Below are 22,731 nucleotides of genomic sequence, written 5' to 3'. Positions count from 1 at the left end.
GGAGGAGAGAGAGTTTGGGCGGGAGGGGTGTGGATGAGGTAGAGAGGGGGTTGGTGGAAGGCGGAGAGAGCAGGGTGGAGGATGCGTGTATGTTAGTGGTGGTGGGGGTACAGTGATGGTAGTGGGGGGTGAGAATGGGGAGGGAAATGGGATTGATGGTGGACCCTTTGTGAGGTGGGGGAGTTAAGAAGAGAGGATGTGTGTTCTGCGTATTTAGCCAGAGGGTAGTGGGGACTGAGGATGGGAGGGGATAAAGGGTGGGAGTTGTCGTTGTGCGTGTCGTTCCGGAGCTGAGCTAGGTTATGGGTGGGAGCTGTGATGTCTGGGGAGAGAGGAGTGTTAATGGTATGTGTGGAGGCCCGAGGGTTGGTAGGAGGGGAAGGAGTGGGGTTGTGGGTGAGAGCAGTGTGGGTGGGAGCTGTGATGTCAGGGGAGAGATGAGTGTTAATGGTATGTGTGGAGGTCCGAGGGTTGGTGAGTGGGGAGGGGGTGGGGTTGTGGGTGAGAGCAGTGGAGTCAGGGGTGAAAGGAATGGGGGTGAATTGAGTGGAGGTCCGAATGTTGATGGGGGGGTGAGGGTGAGGTTGAAGCAAGTGGGGGAAAGATCTGTGACTGTAATTGAGGAGTGTGGGGTAGCTACAGCAGGTGGGTGAATGACTAAGGTGCTGGGGGTAGGGGTGAAGTGCCTGTCGCTCTGGGGCTGGGCTACGTTAGAAGGGATGAGAGTGGGGGCTGTTGAGTCAAGGGTGTTAGAATTGGGGGTGATATGCGTGGGAGTCCTAGGATTGGAGAGGTGTTCTTTGAAGGTGGGGAACAGGTTGTCTAATAGTTCCATCCACTCCACTGCTTCTTCCGGGCTGTCGAAAAAGTATGACTTGTTCTCGTAAAGTATTTTAAGCCGGGCCGGGAACAGTAAGGCGTACCTCATATTCCTGTCTCGCAGTGTGCGTTTCACCCCCAGATCTAGCCCTTTGTACCGTCGGGGTAAAGTCCGGATACACCGAGATGGTTTTATCTTCATAGCGTAACAGGGCTTTCTCTCTTGCCACCCTCAGGACAGAGTCGCGGTCCCTGTAATGCAGCAGTCGCGCAATCAGCGGGCGTGGCGGCGCCCCCGGTTTCGGTGGTCTCGCCGGTATCCGGTGTGCTCCCTCCACACTATACATTGGCGTGAGGTCCTGGGGGCCAACGATCTTTTGCAGCCAGTCCTCCACAAATTGTGTGGGGTTCTTCCCCTCGCTTCTTTCCGGAATACCTAAAATTCGCACATTGTTGCGGCGCGCCCGCCCTTCCGCATCGTCCAGTTTGTTCCATATCATTTTCATCTGCTTCTCCATATTTTCGAGTTTCGTGGAGTGGACCGTTTGTTGTGGGATTAGGTCGTCCAGCGCTAGCTTGTGCTCCGTGACCCTCTCTGCCAGTTTGGTATGGTCTGCCCTGAGAAGCGATAGGCCTGTCGCCATAGTGTCCATCTGAGATTCCAATGCCTCTCTGGACGCCTTGATTTCAGCTGGTATGAGGTCCAGTTTTGCGTCCTGCGAGGTCCTGCCCGTTGGGGGGGATCATCTCCACGTTGGAAGAGGCCAGGGGATCCTCAGATCCGGTAGATTGGACATCGGCGCCAGCTCCGTGGTTCTGCATCTTGGCCCTGTTCCTGCCCATAGCCCTCGTTAGCAGGGTGACAGTCGCCGTGTCTCTCCTCCACCACCGACGTTGTGCAAGCAAAGGTGACCCACCCGCAGTCGGTACGCCACTGGCGCTATTTGCGTGCAGTCGCCGCTAGGAATTCGTGAAAGGTGGTCCACAGTGTGCGGGAGCGCCGCGGCCCCTCTCCACAGCAGGCCACACTAGCTCCCTCTGCGCTCCGAACTGCAGGGCAAAGTCAGAAAATTGCGGCCTCGCACTTACTGCAACGTCCGTCGTGCGTCGCTGTCAGGGCCATGAAGCACATAGGAGACGCCAGCACTGAATTCGCTATGCCGCAATGCCAGGAGCACCTCGGCGCTGCGGTAGGCTAAGTACTCCCACTCCTCAGATCCACGCAATCTCGGCGCTGTACAGCACGAGGGACACAGTAATCAGGATCCCGGTAGCAGCGGGGGGTCGTCCGCGCCGCGCAGTACATCCAGCGCCCGGGCACTGATCTGCTGGGCGCAGTAATTAATGCGGGGCGGTGGCGGTCGGCACCATCGAGGCTTCAGTCCAGTGAGTCACGGGAAGGCGCGGAAGGCGCGCACGGCCGGTGATTCAGTGTGGCCGGCGCCGCCTCCGCACTGTTCAGAGATGGTCCGCTGCCGGCCCCCACCAGTAATCGCCACTCGGCTGCCACAATGCCCTGCGAGTACAGAGGTCCTTACTATCGCAGCGCCTCTCCTGCTTCACTGTTTGTCCCGGCCGGCTTCCCCTCCGTTGGCGTCCCGCGTCGCATCTGCGGCCGGTTCCAGCAGCGTCGGACCGCCCCCTCACTGCAGCCCGCGGCTGCTCCACCAGTGCCAGGCCGCGTTCAGGCCGTAGTCCGTGTGTGCTCGCCGGTCGACGTCGGGGACAGCAGATCACGGTCGGAGGCTCGTATCACCCCACAGGCACCAGGGGACGGTTCGTGGCGATCGGGGGGTCCGGGGAGATCAGGATAAGTTGCTTATGTTGCAGGCAGTGGACGGAGCCGCTCTAAAGCACGTCCGCCATGCTCGGCTCTTGGCCACGCCCCGCAAGTAGTTCAAACTTTTATTACATAACTTTTGTCTAGGAAATGTCCCAGTGTAATATCTAGGCATGTCTCACTGAGTAGCAAAAGTAACGTAAAAAGTAATCTGACAAGTAATTCAAACTTTTATAAACAAATGACTTACCTGAAAACCAACCCAACTGCATTTAATTCTTAATTCACTGCATATTTCTTGCAAAGTATTACTATACTTACCTGTACCAAGCCTAGCTTGGTTCTAGAACTAAAATATAACCAAATAATAATTTTATATAAACAAAATTGGTCTGAGTTCAGGATTTCAATGTGTGACATAATTTCTTGCCAGAGTGTGTACAATACATGCTTAACACTATCCTATGTATGATAAAGCCCTACTGCTCGCCCACACTACCACAAATTGAGAGTAAGGTATTATCCACTTTTACCTCTGCCTACCTTTGGGGTTCCACTGGACTCTGTGTATACTATACCAACGTAAGGTATAGTTTGCACAGAGCCTGCTTCCTACAACGATCATAATTTTTTTTAAATAGTGCTGAGCGGCTATCTATAAGCGATGTAATTAACAGGCCCTAGTAGTACCCATTTAATTGCATTGAATTAACTTCAGCAGAATGTGAACCGTGAGCCGCAGCTCTGATGAAGGGGTGTTTGAAGGAAGTCATCTTCGTGACTTGGTTACTGATCTGCTCAAATTAAGCATGTTTTTAACTTTTTGCATGTTTTAGGTTCTAGTTCTCAGAAGCGCTTCAAATCATACTAACACTAAGTGAACCCCAGCACTGAAGAAACATTATTATTGTTATTATTTTTTTGTTTGTTTTATATAGCGCGAACTTGAGCCGGTATCAGAGCGCTTTACATAGCACCAGTTGAGTTACATGAGGCACATTCATTTTTGTTAAGCACGGGGAGATTCAGTGATTTGTCCAGAATCATAGGGTGTTCAGCGTCATTGCCGAGATTCAAACCCAGTTCTCCAGATCCGAGGCCGACCGCCCTAGCCGTTAGGCCAACTCCTCTCCCCAATATTAAAGTCCCACAATCATGAGTCATTTTCTGACTTTACTAGGAAGTCACATGTTTTCTAAAGTTGTGTTTGCTACAGTGATTATTCTCCGAAATGATGTCACTGCCCTCAGAAAGAAAGCAGCGATGGGGAACTCGGGTCCCTGACTGTCTAAGGTCATTTTTCATCAGGCCCAGGGATACGACGCACGCTACATAACATCGTTTATATAAATAAATAAATACATGAGATACAGTACGTTCCAGGTTTTTCATGTTTTTGCTATTGGAGCACCATCTTAACACACTTTTGTGGTACCCTTAATATAATGGATTGTATTTACTGTTCTGGGTTTATACAGTATTGACTATTAAACCTAATATTGTTTTGCTTATTTCAAAGGTACATTACCTTTCCATAATTTTATTAGGGGCAGTTTGTGCGTACACTTTTACAGTCAAACGTTTTATAATTTTTACAATGGGATAAACAAAATTATCGGTGAAATGTATTTGCCCTCTTAAAGAGCTCCCTTATAATTTAGTTGCGGTATTAAAGCCAAAATAGCAACAACATTCACTAACACAAATATTATTTACTAGCAGCCCGTCCCGACGTTGTCCAGGTAGGCTTTGCGAGGTGAAAGGTACTCACCAGCATTGCGCACCCCGGACACGGGCAGCTCCTACCTCTCTCTTACCAATTACCCCTTTTTGCCCACTTCCCCTCAAACTACCTGGCCTTCTGTTCTGAGAGCCTCAGCTTCACCTGTCTCGGCCATCCACCTGCGCACCTACCCTCCCCCCCCCCCCCCAAATCTCCTGAGCCCAGTCACCTCATCCTCACACTATCACTCGAGTACACTCACCTCAGACTTCCCTCATCTCAGCCCACTCCCATGTGTACCCCATCACCTCCTCCGCCTATTACATTAACCCACGTCACCTTTTAATCTCTACACCCTCCCAACCCGTCAGTTACACTTTACACCTCAGTCAGACCCCCCACCTCATCCCACCCATGTCCTTGCTTTCAGTCTCACTTCTTCAACCTACCAAAAGCGTACCTTTCCTCACCCTACCAGGAACTCCCTTACCTCTCTTCAGTCCCCTTCACCCCTCCGTTCACTCCGTACCCTCTCACCATGAAAGCCCGCATCATTCTCGGGGGCCGTCTCAGCCCCACGGCCCCACTGTCGCCGCCGCTCTCTTTACCATGACGGTGGCGGACATTGCACTGAACTGGGTGTTGGTCCGCGCTCCTGGTGTACGCCGAACGCCGCGTTACTTTTCCTCCCCACGGCTCCACTTTCGCTGCTGCTCTCTTCACCATGATAGTGGCGCACATTGCACTGAACCGGGTGTCGGTTCCGCGCTCCTCCCCGCGCCACGCCCACACGCCATTGCGTTGTATGCGCCCATGACGCCGAACGCCACGTTATGCGCCATGACGCCAAACGCGGCGTTCATATCACTTTTCTCCTAACGTTCTTTCCCCCCCTAATGTATATGGTGTGGTGCTGTATAGCCTATGTCCATCTCCGGGACCTCCCCTTTCCAACGCTGTATTGGGTGTTGTGATTGGTGGTGTACTTTTCGAGTTTACCCGCCTCAAAGGTTCCCAGTTCTCGCTTTATAATAGTAGTATAGATTACATTTTTAGGTTGTATCCGGTTACTTCTCACATCAGGCCTGATGCATAACAGCACTATATAACTCAAATAGCCAATACATTAAAGGTTATAAGCTCTTAAAATTCTACTCTCGCTAAAATAGCAACGCTCTCTCACTCCCCCAGTTATAAGGAATTATCTTTGGTGTTTGTGAATAATTTTGGTCGGATCATATTGGCATTTCTATTTGATTTTTTGTTTCTCTTTTGCATGTACAGCAATCCGCTTCATCCACCGCATTTACACAACCATATTTTGTAGCTAGTATTGAAGGCATCACAGCTGCAGACTTTCCTGACTTCATTTCCACATTTCTTGTCTCTACATTTAAAAAAAAAAAAATAGTACAATCTTCTTGATTAATCACATTCAATTCCCTTTCGTGCTAAGTCTACCTACAATTTCCTTCTGTTCTGTCTCTGTATTTTAGCTACTCATACTTTCTTTATCTATCACTATCTGTAAATCCCATAATCTTGTTCACCTAAACAACCTTCCGTATAATTCCACCAGACAAATATAATACACTTCATACACAACTAACAAATGCTAAACACACTTAATTCCACTACACAACACATGCATACACTCTCCTGAAAAATTAAACACCTACGTATAAAACATTACCATTTACAGCGTCAACACCTCTAACTACCAAAAATGTGAGACCTATTGCATTGCAAATGCTTGTTTTCCTTCCTGCTGGGTGGTCAGGGGGAGAGGCTGAAAAGCAAATGGGCTCCTATTGTCTTTGTGCTGTCTTAAGAACTGTTCTTGAGTGTGTGAAGTTCTGTCGTTTAGAAAATTAAAGTAACACATATACTGGTTAAAAATAAATGGTATCGAAGGACGGTGCTGTAAGGTGAGGAGAACCACCAACCTCCCCCAAAATGCGGCCGAGGCCAACACACAAGAAAAAGCAATCCCCAGCACACGTCTACATTGTAACACCACTTATAAATGTAAAAGTATGCTTTTTCCCAAAATAAGTGGTGTGAGTCACTTGTGTGATGAGCGAGAGGGAGCAGAGCATGCTACTTATCAGTATGTGGAGGTGGTGGGTCGAGGAAAAGGAGTATTCTCAACTGATCGGGTTCTTTAAACGCCATATGTCTCCCAGCCACCATGACCATATGCGGAGTGCCTCTGACTGTTTAATGGACCCTGCATCTTGAATTGGGTGGTGCGAGCGGTCTATTTGGGTGTCTAGGACTGCATTTTAATCGCCGGCCAGTATCCATGGTTAGCCCTCCCAGTCCGCTAGTATTGCGTTTAGGCTTGTAAGGAATTTCTCTTACTCAAAGTTTAGGGCATATAGGCTGCCTATTATGTGTGTGCCATCCAGCATGACATGTACTAGGATGTATCTGCCCTGCAGGTCTGTGCGCTGTTTTAATGCCACAAACGGGCCCCATGTCTGACTCATATTGTCGCTCCTCTAGCGAAGGCGGAGTATGATGTGGTGAACACTTGTCCTTTCCACTTTTTACGTAATTGTGTCACCTCGGATTCGGTAAGGTGGGACTCCTGCAGGAACACCTCCTGTGCCCTACGCCTATTTAGTTGCGCATATGTCATGTGACGCTTATAAATTGAGGCCAGTCCTGGTACGTTCCAGGTTATTATGTTATATGTGCCCAGCATCTGTTGTTCTGTATGTGTTTCGTGAGCCTGCCTTAGGTAACAAAGTTAGCAGTGTACATTGTATGATATAGGGTAAGCCAGTTTCCCAAAACACCTGGAACTGTGCTGGTCCAAACTCTGAACACAACTGTGTTAACAATCAATAGAGTATGGGTTTATTTCGCAGTGAGGGCCCTGAGTGCCTGGACCATGTTCATTTGTTAAGGTGTTCCCCCAAAGCTGGGGGGAGAATGCATGGCGACAGTTACCTCCATTGTTACATTTTCGGACTGTTCAGACGGGTTGGGGCTTTCTGGTCAGGTGCCTCTTTAGCCCAAGAAGTCATCCACTGTTTGGTGGAGGGGGGGTGGGGGTCACAGTGCGAAACAGGGCGATTCTTTTCTCAGAGCCAGAGTGTATAGTTTTTTCTTCTGACGATTCCGACATGGAGTGGGGGTTGCAGTCACTAAAAAAGGATGCCACAGCAAGTGCTGCTTCTCTTCCTTTTTGGGTTTGCTCAGGTGTAGGGCTCTTCGCATGGGATTTGCGATTCGTTTTAGTACGGCGTGACCTTTTTCCTGTTTTGCTCTTTGGGCTTTGATGTATGGTTTGCAACGCGTTTTGGGACGTCGTAGGGGGCAACATGACCTCTGATTTATCCGCCTCTTCATAGAAGTGCGTCTTTTGGTCATGAATGACCTTCAGACGGGCGGGGAACAGGGCATACTTAAGGTCCAGGGCTCTAAGTTTCTTCTTGGTTGCTTGACACGAGGATCTCCTGCGTTGGACAAGGATTGTATGATCCGTCATAACAATATCCGTTGGTTCTCGTATTGGATTGGGGATCTTTCCCTGGCCCTTTGTAGCAAAGTGTCTCGGTCCCTGAAATGTTTGAGTATATGGGCGATTATGGGGTGAGGCGGGGCTCCCGCCGCTGGCCTTCCAGTGGGGATTCTGTGGGCCAGTTTCACACAGAAATCAGAGAGGCCTTCGGGGCCACATGATCATGAAGCCATTGTTCTATTAATCCAGTAGCGTTGGGACACTCGCATCTTTCCAGAAGTTCGATGATGCGAACCTTGTTCCTTCTTGTTCGCCCCTCAGCATCTTCAACCCTGTCCTGAAGCCCAGAAACGTATTATTGCAACTGCGTTATTTGTGCTATGTGCACTTTATGTTGTGGTACCATTTCTGCCATGGTTAGTTTGTTGGCCTTTACAGTAGTTGCTAATTTGGCGTGGTCTGCTTTTAGGAGGGTGAAGCCGATTTGCTGTTCTATGGTCTTTCGTAAGACTCTGACCTCCTGCAGGATTAAGTCCAGCTTTATCCGGAGCTGACTTCATGTTTGTGGGTGGGATGCAGCTCGATGAAAGAGTTTGGGTGGTGTCTGTTTCTTCTGGCTGCTACGTATTTGTGGTGGTTGCGTCCGGTATCAACCCCTTTTGGGCGCCCCATGGTGCGGCAGGTGCCAATCCAGAGAAGGAGTGGGCTCTGTTGGGATTACAAGGTAACTATGCCAGACTGGGCTTGTAGCTACTGGTTTTGTAGAACGGGTTAATCGGGCTCGGTTACGACCTTTGTAACTTTGACAGAACTGTGGGTCGGGCGCCTGTTGCCCCCACTCTGTGCATCTGCCCTTACAGTGTATGTGGTATAGAGGAGGGCTATGAGGCTATCTCAGAGGCTTGTCTCTGCTGGTACTCGAGAATGTGACTCAGGTTCCCAGTCTCTGTTCGGGTATAGGGTCCATATAGCACGCCCAGGCCTGCACTCTACTCACTTTCTTTCTCCTGTATGCTGCCCACCTCTTCTATGAATGAGGGTTCTGGACTAGTTGCCTCTCGGGCGCTCAATGTTATTCAATGGAGCTCTTGGAAAGTGAACAAAGGCTGCAGGCTCGAGGACGGAGGATCTTCTGGAGTGACCAACACTTCGAGGGATAAGTTGGGATCTTGGAGGATAGGTATGCACCCAGGAGTTGGGCACAGGGGGCCGTGGGGCGCTGGGTGCAGGGGTGTCTTTTGAGGTCGGGAAACCTTACCCCCTGCGGGTCGCGGTTGGAGGGGTCCCTTGTCCTGAGGCTGCAGGCGTCGTCGGGGTCGTCGAGAATGGTACTTCGGCACTGGATTCCAGGTTGGAATCGCTAGGGGGACGTCCTCAGGGTCTTTGTTCACCCAGGCACAGGCCGGGCGCGGCGGGTGCAGAGTGTGCTGAATTCGCTGTTCTTGGCTGGCATCAGGGGTATTGTTTGAGCAGAACCACTGCTTGTGGGAGTCCCAGTCTTGGTAGAGTCACAAGGCAGTCCGGTCCTCCGGGGTTTTTGAGGTTGCTGACCACAGAAGGAGCCGGGGTTTTGCAGGAGCAAGTTCGAGGGTCGTCTGGCCTGTAGGACGGGGGCCAAGTCAGTTGGTGTCGTCCTCTTCTTAGCAGCTGCACGGCAGCTGCACGGCAGGTCTTCTAGTTTCTTGATCTTCTTGCTTGTTTCGGTATCGGGAACTGAGGAAGGAAGGTTCAGGGTGCCCCTAAATACTAAATTTAGGGGTGTTACAGGTAGTGGAAGGGCAGGGACCAATAGGTCCCCGTCCTGGGGTGAGTACACCCCCTAATCTGCTCCTCACCTGTGGGAGGGGGCAGGAGCCTATCTCTGATTGGGCAGGGCTCCCCATCCTCAAGATGACTGGAACCAGAGTCCTTGTCTCTCCCACCTGAGGGGTGGTGTTGGCACACCCCTTTTCCTCACGAAGGGTTTCCTGCCAGTCTTCCTGCCAGAGTGGGGGTCAGAACCGGTGGGGACCAGTTGCTGAGTACAGCAAGTGGCCTGGAGAAGCTCACAGAGGCGGCTTGCCGTTGAAGCTTCCCCCTACCCATCCTGGGGTAGGAGACCTAGCACCTCGTCAATGATGTGCATTGTTGCAGGCCCAGGAGAGCGGGGGCTCTCCACCCAGGGGTCCAGCAACATGTCTGCTGTGTGGCAGCCTAGGCAGCCTCCCAGACAAGACATGGATTGTAGGTTAGGTTTCAGGGGGCATCTCTAGGATGCCCTCTGTAGTGCATTTTACATTCAATCCCACACTGGAATCAGTGTGGATTTAATGTGCTGAGAAGTTTGATATCAAACTTTTCAGTGTAGCCATTATGGTGCTGTGTAGTTCTTAATGACAATCTCCCAGCACCATATACTCTTAATGGCATCACTGCACTTACAGTGCCCAGGAATGGCCCTGGGTACTGTAGGGGCACAAGGCTCATGCACCTGTGCCCACACCACTGGCATAGGGCACCCAGCTAGATGGGTGGCTGATGTATACCAGGGCAGTGGGTTGTGGGCGTGGCACACAGGGATGTGTGCCAAGTCTTTGTTTAGTTCTGCACCAGGACACTCAGCCTTCAAAGACAGTGTGTGTGTGTGTGTCAGGGCACATGGCCCCTAAGGGTGGCACAATAAGTGCTGCAGCCCTTAGGGGTCTTCTCTGGTCGCACTGCCCTGGGTACCTGGGGTACCATTTACCAGGAGCTGACATGTGGCCAGAGATGCCAATTGGGTTTAGGCTTTAGTACCGTTTTTAGGGAAGGAACACAGGCCCTGGGTACCTGATTGGCAGGGACCCAGGGCACACCAAGGAAAAGTGCATCCGGTGTCAGGCAAACAGTTTGGGGGAGGGAGAGGGGGGGAGGGAGTTACTGCAACAGAAACCCACTTCCTTACACATGGCCCCCAGCTTTGTGTAATTTATCAGGATATCTGGTCCGAGCACAGAGCTCAGCTAAGTTGCGACCGCCATGTTTGCCCCCCCCCCCCCCAAACCCCCCCCACCCCCAACCCCAGTTTTCAGTAAAGCCATTATGGTGCTGTGGAGTTTGTAATGACCAACTCTCAGCACCATATACTCTTAATGGCATTCCTGCACTTACAATGTCTAAGAATGGGTCTAGACACTGTAGCTCATGAACCTGTACCCTCAACACTGTTATAGTGCACCCAGCTAGAGGGGTGGCTGACCTACCTCAGGGCAGTGGGTTGTAGGCATGGCACACAGGGATATGTTTATTTATTTATTTTGAACGTTTTATATAGCGCGAACAAGATCTTTGCAGATATCAGAGCGCTTTACAAAGCATGGATACCAACAGGAGAGTAGATAACAGTCCATTGGGCATAGCGTGGTTGCAGGTAATAAGTGGGGTGAGGTAGGTACATGGGGGAGCATAGTAAAACAGGTACATCAATAATGCTAATAGTACAAATAAGTGGGAGCAAAGACAGTCAGGTAAGACAATAGTACAAGTAATAAAACAATCACAGGGATCGAGCGGATAGTACAGGTCGGTGCAGAGTCTTTAACAAATCCACAGTAATAGTTCAAGTGTATTTAGCCATGAGGATAGCCTTTACTTCTTTCTTAAAAAGTGTAGTGGAGGAGATGAGCCTGGTTTCAGGAGGGAGTGAGTTCCAAATCCTGGGTGCCATTCCTGAGAAGGAGCGTTTATAAGTTTTTTCCTTCCTGAATTTTCGAGGTTTTAGCAAAAGATTATTTGTGCCTCTAGTGTTTCTAGAGCCGCCAGAAATTGTCAGCTTCTGGTTGAGGTATCCGGGTGAGCTCAAGTGTACAGCCTTGTGTGTCATGCAGGCGATTTTCAGATGTATTCTGGCTTCAAAAGGCAGCCAATTCAGGGATTTCAGGTCAGGGGAAATATGCAAGTGTTTTTTGACCCAGTGATGAGTCTCGCTGCAGCGTTTAGAGAAGCTCTTAGGGGTGCAGTAGTAGTTAGGGGAGACCGCAGAGGGCGATGCTGCCGTATTCTATTCGCGGGATGACTAGTGCTTGTACTGCAGTTTGGAAGTCTTTGGCTGGGAGGAAGGGTTTAAGTTTCCTCAGGGTAATGATTTGGTAGTTCGCTCCCTTAGTTGCCTTGCTGATATGTTGCTGCATGTTGAGATTGGTGTTGAGTGTTATGCCTAAAGATTTTGCTGAGTCCACGATGGTGGGTTGGACATTGAGTGCAGTTAGGTGTTTGAGCCAAATTTGAGTGGTAGCGATCTTCGCGGGAGGTGAGATCAGAAGGAACTCTGTTTTCAAAGCATTGAGTTTGAGATGATTATCGGCAAGCCAGGATTGGGTGCTTCTGATCGTTGAGTTCAGGAGCAAAATGTCTTTGGGGGATTGTAATTTGAGATATAGTTGGGTGTCATCGGCGTACATGTGAAAGTGTACATTGGATGCTTGTAGCAAGGTGGTGAGAGGTTCCATAACTAGGTTGAACAAAGTTGGGGATAGGGAGGATCCTTGGGGGACGCCTAGCGAAACAGGTATTGGCGAGGACATCAAGTTGTTGCTCTTGAATTTCTGCGACCTGTTGTGTAGAAAGGAAGTGAACCAGTTGAGAACAGTCCCAGATAGACCCATTCTTGTGTTTAATAGTTCGAGTAAACTATCATGTTTGACGGTAATCATGTGTGCCATGTCGACTCTTCACTTTGTTCTGCACCAAAACACACAGCCTTCAAAGGCAGTGTGTGTGTGTGTATAAAGGTATAGGGCCTCGAAGGGTGGCACAATAAGTGCGCTTGGTTCCCATGGTACCTTTTACAAGGGACTGATATGTGGCCAGAGAGGTGCCAATTGGGGGTACAAGGTACAGTTTTGGGACAGAATACAGGCCCTGGGAACCTGATTGGCAAAGACCCAGGGCACATCAAGTCAAAGTGCATCAGTAGTCTGGCAAAAAGTGTGTGTGTGTGTGGGGGGGGGGTTACTGCAACAGAAACCCAGCCTCCTACACTCTTGTGTTTATTGAGCACATCTACCCGCTTTGCCTCCGTGTTTGTTGCTTGAAGGAAGATTATAATATATTACCATTACTCTGTGTGGACAGACCGAAGAACTAGAGCAATAGAGGCTTAACCGATGTGGGTGCCAGAATTACTCCGAAGCGTCACCTAATCTGTTTTGCATTTGGTCTGACAGTTTAATGAGGTAATTACATGTACACTCAATCTTGGTTGGCCGATAATCACCTCGAACTAAATGCTCTGAAAACTGAGTTCCTACTGATCTCACCTCCTGCGAAAATTACTACCACCCAAATCTGGCTTAATCACCTAACAGCACTCAATGTCCAACCTACCATCGTGGATTCTGCGAAATCCTTAGGCATCACACTTGACGCCGAGCTCAACATGCAACAGCACGTTAGCAAAGCAACGAAAGGAGCTAATTTCCAAATCAACACATTGAGGAAACTTAAACCCTTCCTCCCAGCCAAGGACTTCCAAACTGCTGTACAAGCTCTAGCCATCCCCCGCATAGACTATGGAATTGTGGCCCTCAGCGGACTCCCGCTATCAACAACCGCACCCCTAAGAGCCTCCCTGAACGCTGCCGCGAGACTCATTACTGGCTCAAGAAAACACTCGCATATATCCCCAGACTTAAAATCCCTGAAATGGCTGCCTTTTGAAGCCAGAATACAGCTAAAAATTGCCGTTATGACACACTCGGCCGTGCACCCAACTACCTCGCTCAAAAGTTGTCTATATCAGGAGGTTCGAGATCCAACAGAAGTACAAAAGGTCTACTCCTGAAACCTCGTAGATTCCGGAAGGAAAAAACATACAAACGCGCCTTCTCAGGAATGGCACCCAGGATCTGGAATGCACTCCCTCCTGAAACCAGGCTTATCTCCTCCACTGCATTCTTCAAGAAAGAGGTGAAAACCATCCTTATGGCCAAGTTCGCCTGAACTTTAAGGTTGTTGGGTCAGAGACTTTGCATCACTTTTTATCATTGGTTACCTGATTGTCTATTGGCATTATATTCTTACTTGATTGCGACCCTATTATGCTACTCTCCTACTACCGACCACTATATGGTACACATTAGTTTGTTGATTCACCCTCTTGATGCCCCCACCCCTTGTTCTCTCTAATTCTAAGAAAATGGTATAAGCCATCCCTACAGCCAAAGTTTACCTGAACCCTATTGTAGCTGGATCAATGACTTTGCGCCGTCTCATATTACTGGTTACCTGATTGTTTATTGGTATTTTATCTGTACATGACTGCTATCCTATTATGCTACTGACTATTATACTGTACCCATTAGTCTGTTTAGTCACCCTCCTGTTGCCCCTACCCCTGTCTCTGTGAAGCGCTCTGATATCTGTAAAGATCTTGTTCGCGCTATATAAAACTTTGAATATATATATATACTTTCTCTTATAATTAATTAAATGTAATTTAGATTGCTCTTTTTCTACTTGTTTAGTTCCACGCAATGGATACTTTGGACAAAAGTAATTATGAAATTTCGAGGGCAATCTCTGCACTGGTGCCACAGGGTGGGCCAGTCCTATGCAGAGATGAAATGGAGGAATGGTCCGCATCGGAAGCAAACCTCTTTGAGGAAGCCTTAGAAAAATACGGAAAAGATTTTACTGACATACAGCAAGATTTTGTAAGTATTTTAAGCTGAAGTTTCTAATGATGGATTTTACAAACTCATTGTATGCTTGAGCTGTTTGTCTGTATCCCAGTGCACCCATGCATCGTCCACGCTTCCTTGTCCGCCCACACCATCTTATCATCTACACGCTTGCACGCACAGTATTTATTATGTCTTAGAATAAATCAGGAAGAAATTACCGATATAGCTTATGATCCTTGCTGAAGGTTGAGATGTTTTAAGACATTAAGATCCATTTCACAATTTCTTCTTTGTATATTATTTTGTGACTTGAGTTCTGAAGTTTTCAAACCTAATGTCTGTATTTACTTTTGTTAATGTACCTGAACACCATAATGGGTTTACTTTTTTTCAGTGTTCTGACTTAAATGCTGGTGGCCACGGGTAATTTTGGCTGCATCTTAGCTAGAAACCTTTCACCACAATTTGCAAGACGAATATAGATGTATATTTTCTAAAACCCCAGTCATGTCATTAAACGTTTTACAGATTTCCAAATGGGAGACCATTTCTTAAAGTTAATCAACTCTAATTTTTCTGTTTTACAAGTTACCTTGGAAGTCATTAACCAGTATAATAGAATATTATTACATGTGGAAGACTACAGACAGATACGTTCAGCAGGTAAGCAACACTAACACAAAAAGCAGTATTTCTCTTAAATAAATGCAGATATGTATCCATATATAGGTAGATACTTTGTTAGAATGCGTACACATTATCTGTTGCTTACTCGTGGCATAGTACTAGGTGAGTGAGGAGCTGAAAAGGAGCACCTCACAGACATGTCCCCTGCATGAAGGTTTTACAGTATATTTAAAATTTTCTAAGAGTGTAATTTCACGCACAAATAGTAACCTGGCAGCAAGCTCAGTCTACATTTATCAGGCAAATCATGGTTACATATTGTGAAGCTTTGCCAGTATGCATGCAGAGTTTCACCATAAATCTATTCAAAACAATCTCAGCATGAAATAATTTTGATCCGTTCCTCACTCAGAACTGGGGAGCAATCATAATCTTTATTAACCCCACTCATTACCAGCGTTGATATGTGAAATTTACAGTGTGACTGAGCCACAACAAAAGCAGGTGATAGTCATAGCAGTTTGAATGTAAAATGTTGGAATGCCACAATATTAATTGTAACCTATGTTTTTTTTTCTCAAAGAAACGATTGAAAGCTGCAGAAGCAGAAAGTAAATTAAAACAAGTGTATATACCTAACTAGTAAGTGTTCTCTTTCTCTCCACATGAAGTCTTTCTATACATTATGGCGTGCTGTACTTAACGTTCTTAAATATTTTCATTGTCAGTGGTTAATCAAGTGACTGTCTTGAGTGCAACTATATATGTGGTGCAAAATTCTGTAGTGGGCATGTTAAATATTTTATGTCTGTCTACTCCTCTCTAAATGTGTCGGCATGGCTGCCTAGTTGATGGATTCAAAAACTGCAATTACTGAGGCTCGTTTCATCAGTGGGAGCGTCGGGCTTCTTCAGCCTTACCATCTAGGTATATGTTTTCTAGGGATGTAGATTCTGTACTGTGTAGCCTTTTTTTAAATTTTATTTATGGTTATTTTCCCTGCTCCTGGATTTTCTGGCCTAAACTGTCTAGAATATCTGCATTTTTATGATGACCGTTGTCACAGAAGTGCTGTAGAGATTATCTTTAATAGTAAGTTGAAGCCAACTGAATTCTGATAATTTTTGGCTCCAACGTCATGTTACTGACCAGAGAAAGAAACACTAGGCACTTTTCCACTTTTCTTTGGCTTCTATTTGAGGCTATCTGCCACCCAAATACATGAGTACTGACCCACCAGTTAACGCGTTCATAAAGACTTTCCACTCTCCATGAAAAGGTTCTTCACATTACAGAGTGCATGTGTGTTGTACCAGATCTTGAACCTGCTTTAGATCAGCAGTGTGTGACAGTGCCATTACCAGTGTGAGTGTGTATTCGTGCCAACAGCCCCCACTTGTAGCTAATTGTTCCTTAGTATACGGGTTGCCAAGCTGCAAGTGGTTGACAATGAAGAAGAACCTTTTGAACAAAATACCATTGGTGCGTACGGAATAAATTTTAGTGTGGAAAGGAAAATTACATTTCTTGTGAACAGTTTAGGAGTAGAGGGGGGTGCTCACCTGCTACTTCGATTCTACACTATTGGAAATCAGTAATTTGAAAGCACTACATTGGTAGTCACAGTTTTGCAGGAAAGTTTCACTACAGTCACACCCGTAGTCACTTTTGCAAAGGACATCTCCTTGCAAGTAGGTAGATGATCATGGTCCTTAACCTCACTCCCACACCCCACACACACTTTCTTTCTCTTCTTCATTTTCTTGCTCATTCTTTCTATTTCTCCTTCTGTCTTCTTTCTCTCTCGTTCTCTTCCTTTCTCTTTCGGTCTTTCTCTCTCGCTCATCCTCTTCCTCGTTCTTTTGCTCTCTCTCTTTCTCCCAGATGGACTCTCCAAAGAACACAAAATATTTCCACTATAGCGTTTCGGTCAGACATGGAGAGTTGCCGTAAGAAGCAACGAAGCCGCCATCTTGTGTAGGCGCGAGCAGCGCTTACTTTACTGAACCGAAGACGGGTACCTTACTCACGCGACTCATATGTCGTCGTCCTTGACTCGGTCTTTCCACCGGAGTCCACAGCGGATTGTCCAGGGTCCGTGCAGGGCCCTCACATGGCGTCCGCCGACGCCTGGTTTACCGCGCGGTCTTCCGTCCGCCCTGGTCCGCTTCAGACACCGGCGCGTATTTCAAAGCAGCCAAAAGGCCACTTTCCTCTCACGGAATTCGTCGGGCGTACTCTCTTTCTGCACCTTTCATGTTCCGGTAGCCGATTCTTTGATTTTCGGCCGTGTAAGAGTGATTGTACTTGCTCCCCGCTTGGTTGATGGCTTCCGCACGGGTGGAGAGATTCACAGCGCCGCCATCTCTCTCGGCGTCCAAACCACGCCCATCCTTCTCAAGCAGGCTTTCTTAAAAACAGGTTGTCCAGTGACAACACGAGGATTGTGGCACATGTTCTAGAAAAGGCAAAATTGCCAGGCACCCCCACAGCGGCAATAACATTGGACGCTGAGAAAGCCTTCGACAAGGTTGATTGGTCCTTCCTTAAAGCAGTCCTTGACAAATACAACTTAGGGGAAACTTTTATAAGACTAGTAATGTCCCTGTACTGTTGCCCCTCGGCGAGGGTCAGAGCTGGCGGTTCTTTCTCTTCTGCATTCTGTCTAAAGCAGGGAACAAGGCAAGGATGTCCCCTATCACCCTCACTTTTCTTACTGGCAATAGAACCTTTCCTATACCATATAAGGGAAGATCCCAAAATCGTGGGCATTCCATTCGGGGATTGCACAGTCAAATTAACTGCGTACGCAGATGACGTACTGGTTCTGTCTGAGAGAGCTGAAGAGGCTATACCTGCGCTCATGACTGACATTGAGGAGTTCTCCAGAGTATCTGGGTACAAACTTAAGGACAAAACAGAGGTCAAGCTTCTGAACAATATTGGTGATAAAGGAATCATTGGGGAATCCGGTCTTACATGGCAGCCCAAATGTTTTAAATACCTGGGTTTAGACTTCGCTAAAGATTTGATCACCACCCTGAAAATAAATGAGGACCTGACTCTTAAAAAGATATCTACATTACTAGAGGGGTGGTCACCAAAATTCCTCTCCTGGTGGGACAGAGCGGAGACGCTCAAAATGATGTCTACTCCGCTGGTTAATTACCTGGCCAGCATGCTCCCAATGACGTTCTCGAACAACTTTGTTACGAAGGTAGACCAACTGTTTGGTACTTTCCTATGGCGAGGTAAAAAAGCCAGAATATCATTAAAGAAACTGCAATTAGCTAAAGACAGGGGAGGATTGGGTCTGCCTTCATTCAGGAACTACCAGACAGCCTACCTTTGCAAACAAGGTGCTCAATGGTTGACGAAATCACCACACTACACGCCAGTCTGGATTAACATAGAGGAAGCTTTGGTGAACCATGCCCCTCTTGAAACCCTACTCACTATGGACCTATTGCACCTACCACATTCCAAATACATAATGTTAAATACTAGGAGAGCTTTGCTTAGACTCGACCAGACACACAAAACCAAGATGACCTTCGCTAAGTCGTCCTTTATGTCCCTATGGAGAAATCCATATCTCAAACACAAGGGTAGTACACTCTCCTGGGACTCATGGTCCACAAAGGGCATTCATTTGGTGGGGGATCTATACGAAGGGAGGACACCACTCCCGTTCTCAACCTTGCAGCAGAAGCACGACCTTACTCCGATGGACTTCTATGATTTCCTAAAAATCAAAGCAATACTAACTGCACGCAATTTCTCTCCCTATACACCATGGCTAATGACTCATATCCCACGTCTCATGAGCGCGGGCCACTTTGTCTCTAAGGTGTACAAACTATTATTGCCCTTACCCAGGAAAACTCATAGGAAGGTGGAGCTGAAGTGGTAAGCTGAGCCGAACTTAACAGGCATAGACTTTGACTGGGATTTGATTCACAAGACGGCTCTCATCCACAAAGTCTCACCCATTCTATTCCAAACAAAGTACATGCTAATAAATAGGGCATTTTGGACTCCAGACAGGCTCTTCAAGTGTAAATTAAGGGATTCGCCTACATGCTGGAACTGCCACTCAGGGACGGGAGACCTCGCACACATGCTATTCAACTGTCCTTCTTTAAGTATATACTGGGGGAAAATATTTGAATGCATACACCACGTATTCAGAATAAAACCTGTACAGGACTTTACTTATGTTATTTTGGGGGCATTAGATCCACAGCTGCCAAATGACCAGGACCGCCTGCTTTTGGACTTAATGTTAACGCTGGCGTGTAAGGTGGTGCTGTGCAAGTGGAAAAGTGCGAAGGAGGTAAACTTCAAAATTTGGCAGGAATGGCTGTCATTCCTGAGAGGTGTCAATATCCCAGCGCTGCAGGCAGCTACATGGAAACCGTCTAATAGGAAACTATGGGCATCACTAGATGCATCATCATTTCACTATGAACCACCTTGATGAGTCAAAAGTAATTCTGTTACTTGACCTGTGTTACTAAGGGACACATCGGCTGTAACCTACTAGAGCACATGCTGATACCTCTACCTACTGAGTGTTATGTATATATCTGTATTATGAAGATGCAAGCTGAGTTGTTTTGTTTTATTTTATTACTGTCATCTTGTTTTCTTTCTGTATTGTCCATCAATAACTGACCTGATAATGTCTGTAAGGAAGAATTATTATTATGTCTTTCTTTCTTTGTGTATCACTTCAATAAAAATGATTTGAAATAAAAAAAAAAAAGAAATGTGGAATCAATGTATTCCTGAGATCTCTTGAGGTATGCAGTAATCAATTCGTTTTGTCAGTTATATTCAGTCCATTTGTAAAACTTCCTTGCGATGTGCGCGGAAGAGATCTCCCCAGGATCCGAACGATGCACAAAAGGGTCTACCTCTTGATTCCCCCAATTCCGTATCATAAAAATAAGAGTATTAGGGTGATCAAGCGGGGGTAAAAGGATTGGGAAGGGAACAGGGAGGATTGAGGCATGACACCTGAAAGAAGAAAAAGAATAATTACCAGATAAGATTGACTACTCTCATATAGTCTCACTAATGAATTGAGATTCCATTACCTTCAGAAATACAATTGTATCCCATTTCTTCCATACCAAGAATGATCGTCAAAAATAAAACGACTTCCTCATTCCTTCAAAACCTGAAAACAGAGAGGCGTCAATTCATTCACATTGTAACATAACTAGAAAATAAATGGAAACATTCCTTCATACATCCGGTATACATACCCTAGAAAAGAAAGCTAAAACCCTGAAGCCTTCAGTAAAAATTGCTCGTCAGAGTCAGGAGCAACCAAATAAAGTTTTGTCTCTTTGAATGAATTGTTTAAGTTCATTTCGTAGAATTTCATAGGTCTCTTGCTCCTTAGTTTTTCAATAGATAAATGGTTGAATTTAAATGATTAGGTAATGCTGACATAAAGAAAAAAACATAGATTCCAGGGTATATCTCATAATCTAACTTCATGCATGTAAAGATTGGCACTTTTGTTCCTACCGTAACTCCGTGTGAAGCATGGAATGGCTAATGTTACCTCAGTTGATAAACATCGCTAGCCTCGGAAGTGTTCAAACAAGCTTTTCTCCAGAATATCCACATCTCTCTTAGAAATCCAGCGCTCGAATCGCTGGAAAATTGAAGAGAATAGTGAAACCTCTGCCCCACCGAAACATGACTCTAGCTCTCCTCCAAGAGCAAGATAAAACAGGAAACAACAGCAGCGAATCTCAAGAGGGTCCAGAACTGGAACGAGGCACAACAATTTGAATAACACACACTCGTCAACGTGCAGAGTTTGTTTTTAAATGTTACGGAAATGCCACATCAGAACTACTCTACCTCCCATTGCTTCATGGGATTTGTAGTTCTTACTTATGTTTGCCTTGAACGGCTTTGCGCTTCGGATTCCTGACACCATCTGGATGCAATGATATTAAACTTTGCATCAAAGCTTTTCTCTGTAGTCCAGTAGTTCCTCCTTTAAGACATTTTCCACAAGGAAAAATATTAAAATCTGATAGCAAATGGTCCAGAAGGTTAAAATGATTGGCAACAAGCTAGTCAAGTTTCGTATTAATTTTTGCTGATTTGTGATTCCGGAATCATGTACGGAGGTCATTCACTGTTTGGCCTCCATATTGTATTTCTTTTTTTTCTTTTACAGATTTGGCACTGAATCACATAAATCTAAATGTAGATTTAGAATATATATATCTAAACTTTCACGCATACCACACTGAACTCTTCAAAATGTGCAACCAAGCTCTCAGAATAATACTCATCTGTAGCAATCAAGGCACTTGTAAAGAACATCTGCAGGAGCTTGCAAGATTATTTCAAATGTGGGACTATGTTCTGTACATCATACAGCAGTTACCCAGGAAAGCACTTATTTGGAATACCAACTGCAGAAACAAAAATGGCAGAATCCCGTTTGTGATTTATTATTATCCATCAGCCCATAAGTATAAAAATATAACTCCAATCACATCTCCCTTATTATCCACCTGCAAAAAATTACAAAGGTTTTTCCAAAACTGGCAGATATTGCTTGAGACAGCATCTTGCATGTGGATCAATATGCATTATTTATGGAATTCACTGCCAGCCCCTAAGGTGGTAAGAAAACACAAAAAGAAATCATGTAACTGCAGGGCCCACAGCCTGTTTCCTGTGTGGAGGATGAATCCCTTGTGGTTTTTGTCCCCCCGGGACCAGTTACAGCCCTTACTGACTCTGATCGAGACTTGTACTCCTGCCCCGAGATCCATGCCAGTCACTGCAACAGCAGTGCTTGTATCAACGCCCTGTAATATAGCTTAGTGCTGTTGCCAGTGTTGGACACTAAACCAACTGGTTTGGGCCAGACTCGAAATTACAAAAGCACAACTGGCTGTCATGCAAATTAACTTCTAATCCAGTGCCTATCCAGTGTTGCTCCTATCAGCAGAGGTGCCATTATATTTTTGGTTATGACTCTGATCCTGAGGTAGAGCAGGGGCACCCCAAATGTTGTGTTCGAGGCATGTGGGCTGCTAAATTCATATCAATGTTGTTTTTTTGCCAGTTTCAGTTATTAACTTTTAAAGCTGGAATAATACATAAAGGCCTGAAATGTCATTAGCAATTAAAAAATGTGATATTTTGAAAATACCCTTCACAACAGTTTTTCTTTTCTTTAAAAGTCTATAATGGGGCAAGCCAGGACAGTGTAGCTCTTCAAGCTAGACCTTTAAGGATTCCCAGACTGTCCGAGCATGTATATAGCAGTTTTGCAGCATGAATCCTTGTCAGCATTCACGTTACTGCGCATCTATTCTGCTATATAGTGGTTACGTCCGGAATGATCCCTTTTCTTCTTCTTGTGGGTGCCAGCGACCACCATTTGGTGTTTAGTCTATCCCCTGTGTGCCATCTTACGTGCACCCCCGGAAGTTCATGTTCATGGTCACCATCTTCAGATTGTTTTTTCAGCCACTTAGTTATTAACCACGACAGGAGCTCTGAGAAATGTCTTCAGCGATCGAGTTTTTCCATGGAGACGCACTGAAGGTAACCAAGAAGAACAACACTCAAAGGCCGGAGAAGCGGAGCCTATACAATCTCGGCGGGGAGCACCATGTGG

At 46.5% G+C, this 22,731-nt stretch overlaps 1 protein-coding gene across 6 annotated transcripts in view; it reads left to right on the top strand.

Moving 5' to 3' along the window:
- MTA1 (metastasis associated 1) overlaps positions 1-22,731 on the top strand; it is a 761,697-nt gene that overhangs the window by 391,593 nt on the left and 347,373 nt on the right. For all 6 annotated transcript variants that reach the window (XM_078659566.1, XM_078659564.1, XM_078659562.1 and 3 more), the window contains exons 9-11: positions 14,277-14,465; positions 15,024-15,098; positions 15,646-15,704. In XM_078659566.1, coding sequence (XP_078515692.1) covers positions 14,277-14,465; positions 15,024-15,098; positions 15,646-15,704 — 323 coding nt within the window. The remainder of the gene's footprint in view (positions 1-14,276; positions 14,466-15,023; positions 15,099-15,645; positions 15,705-22,731) is intronic.

The sequence above is a fragment of the Lissotriton helveticus genome, chromosome 9 (assembly GCF_964261635.1).
Source record: "Lissotriton helveticus chromosome 9, aLisHel1.1, whole genome shotgun sequence".
In the NCBI taxonomy this organism is placed as follows: Eukaryota; Metazoa; Chordata; class Amphibia; order Caudata; family Salamandridae; genus Lissotriton; species Lissotriton helveticus.
The sequence above is the reverse complement of the archived record's forward strand: the minus strand, read 5'-3'. Positions and strand labels throughout refer to the sequence as shown.